Consider the following 2,366-nt stretch of genomic DNA (forward strand, 5'->3'; position numbering starts at 1 on the left):
GTTACGAGTAATTACCGATCTTTAACCAGAATCTCCTTTAGATGTGCGTCACACATCACTCTTGGCCTCTCGGAATCTCCTTTTTTAGGGACAGCGTGATCGTCCTTTTGGATTCAGCCATCAATACATCTGTCAAAGCACTACTCCTTACCATTACAGTTTACAGGGCTGCATAGTACTTGTACATGGGTCATGGCATTTCCTTAGCTAAACTAATTATTAGACACAAACCGCCGATTAAGATCGCGTTTCCGAAGCCATCTTCACGCGATTTGCGACCAAACCGAGTAGATTATCACTCAAACAAAAAAAGATTATTACCACTCTCAAAACTAAAAATTAGATAGGTACCATTAAAAGATCCAAAATTAGATATACAAACTAAAAATTAGATATGTACCGTTAAACGATCCCAAAGTTGGATATACTAGGCACGTTAGTCAAGACGAGGCGTGCAAAGGAAAAGAAGCATACGCTAATCGCAATTAGACAAAACCTCTCCGATTCTCAACCAGCAGTGCCGTACAACCATACAGTCATCATGCTGGCCCAATTGCCAAAGGGAGAAGGGGCTGCGTGGGGCCCACACCCCACTTGGCCTGCCTGCCCCCAAGTTGGTCCTGGATGCAGTGTATCCGCCCCTCTTCCTCCTCCGGCCGGCCATCCGAGATTTGAAGCCGCTGCCTCCGAACCCCACTGATAAAATTGGCCACCCGTCGTCCTCCCTGTCCGTCATCATGCTCCCTCGCCGTTTCCATCCCCATCCATCCCCCCCGGCAGCAGGAGCGGCAGCGTCGCCAGAAAGGGGGATATCTACTTCGCCATCGACCGGATCCCCTCTGCTCGCCTCCCTTTTCTCCGCTCTGCGTCCCCGTGGTTGCGGGATCGAAGGCTCTTGCTGGGTTTCTTGGAGTGGTAGGCTGTACTGTTGAGATCATCTTTCTTGGAGAAGAGGGGGACGTTCTTGAAGTGAAGGAGCAAGAAAGGGAGGGGCTTTGGGGGTGGAGGTGGATGAACAGTTCTGACGGAGGGGGCCAATGCCCAGTTCAGGATTGAAGGTGCGTTTTCTTGCTGTGTGATTTTCGAATGAGTTGAGTATGTTTAGGTGATTCATAGTGTTTCCTTTGGTTGGGCTCATCAGATTATTGGAGTAGCTAGTTGTTTAAAGTAGTTTCTTTGCTGAAATTCCGGTACAAAAGTATGAACTTGGCAAGCTTTCCTTTAGATTTTGGGCCGGGCAGTTAATGTCATCTCAAAAAAAGAAGATATTAGATTCGTATTACAAATGATTTACGAATCCTTAATACTTTTTCAGGTATTCTCACTTCAGGTTACAAGCAATTCAGTCACAGAGGAACAGATCTGATTACACAACAACATTCAGAAACCACAAAAAAACCCCCAACTTTGTCAGTTCTTGGAGCTCGCTTTCAGCGATCTGCATACACAGCGGCAACAGAATGGCGAGCCGGTCTGGCGCGATGGATGAAATAGGCACTAGCAGGCAGAGGAGGAGCCCAGAGTTGGTCAGAAGACCAAACGCCGCGAAGCGCCACCTGCAGCAGCAGCAGCGGCAGCAGGAGGCGGATTTCAACGACAGGAAGGTCATCGCGTCGACTTACTTCAGCATCGGAGCCTTCCTCGTGCTCGCCTGCCTCACCGTGTCATTGCTGATACTGCCACTGGTGCTGCCGCCGTTGCCGCCGCCGCCGTCGCTGCTGCTATGGCTGCCAGTCGCCCTGCTCATCCTGCTGATTGTGCTGGCCTTCATGCCAACTGATGTGAAGAGCATGGCGTCCTCTTACTTGTAAATAGGCCCACTGGCCCTGGGCCCTCTTGTTTTGGGTATTTCGACTAGGATGATTGCAATGTGAAGCATCTTTTCAGGAGTAGATTTTGAGTGAAAAGTCTGGCAGCTATAAATATTACTGAATGGGATTTGGAAATTGGATGCAAATGTGCTAACAAAGTTAAGCAGGTTTTCTGTCAGGCACCATTCTGTCCAAGAGATAGACAGACATGTTCCATTATTCGTACTGAAGATGCATGCATTTCAAATATTAGAACTGATATGAGCTCTTCACAAGTGGCAGCATTCTTTATTTACCAACACAGCTCATGCCGATCATCTAGCATGAGAATTTAGTCCTCAATATTAATACATTGAAACATGCTTATGTTGTTAAATCATGGCTCACATTTCTGTGAAAATTTTCAAAGGAATGGAAATCCGGTAATTGAATCTTTCACCCTCTGTTTGGTAAAGAAACTCCTGTAAAATTGCTCTACTTCCAGTATCTGTCACACAGATATCATGAGTAAATACCCTGACAATTGCTGAAAATTGTAGTTATTTGCAGGTTGAG

The 2,366-nt window shown here is 46.8% G+C and overlaps 1 protein-coding gene across 1 annotated transcript; it reads left to right on the top strand.

The window, feature by feature from the left end:
* Positions 1-596: 596 nt before the first annotated feature.
* Positions 597-1,989, top strand: LOC120643945 (protein AUXIN-REGULATED GENE INVOLVED IN ORGAN SIZE-like). Its single transcript, XM_039920459.1, has 2 exons — positions 597-1,058; positions 1,316-1,989. The coding sequence occupies exon 2, from the start codon at positions 1,461-1,463 to the stop codon at positions 1,809-1,811; it is 351 nt and encodes a 116-aa protein (XP_039776393.1). The 5' UTR covers positions 597-1,058; positions 1,316-1,460; the 3' UTR covers positions 1,812-1,989.
* Positions 1,990-2,366: the final 377 nt, after the last annotated feature.

The sequence above is a fragment of the Panicum virgatum genome, chromosome 8K (genome assembly GCF_016808335.1).
Source record: "Panicum virgatum strain AP13 chromosome 8K, P.virgatum_v5, whole genome shotgun sequence".
Classification (NCBI taxonomy): Eukaryota; Viridiplantae; Streptophyta; class Magnoliopsida; order Poales; family Poaceae; genus Panicum; species Panicum virgatum.

Excerpts from the sequence above, each read along its gene's own strand:
- LOC120643945 (XM_039920459.1), top strand. The coding sequence starts at position 1,461 with ATGGCGAGCCGGTCTGGCGCGATGGATGAAATAGGCACTAGCAGGCAG.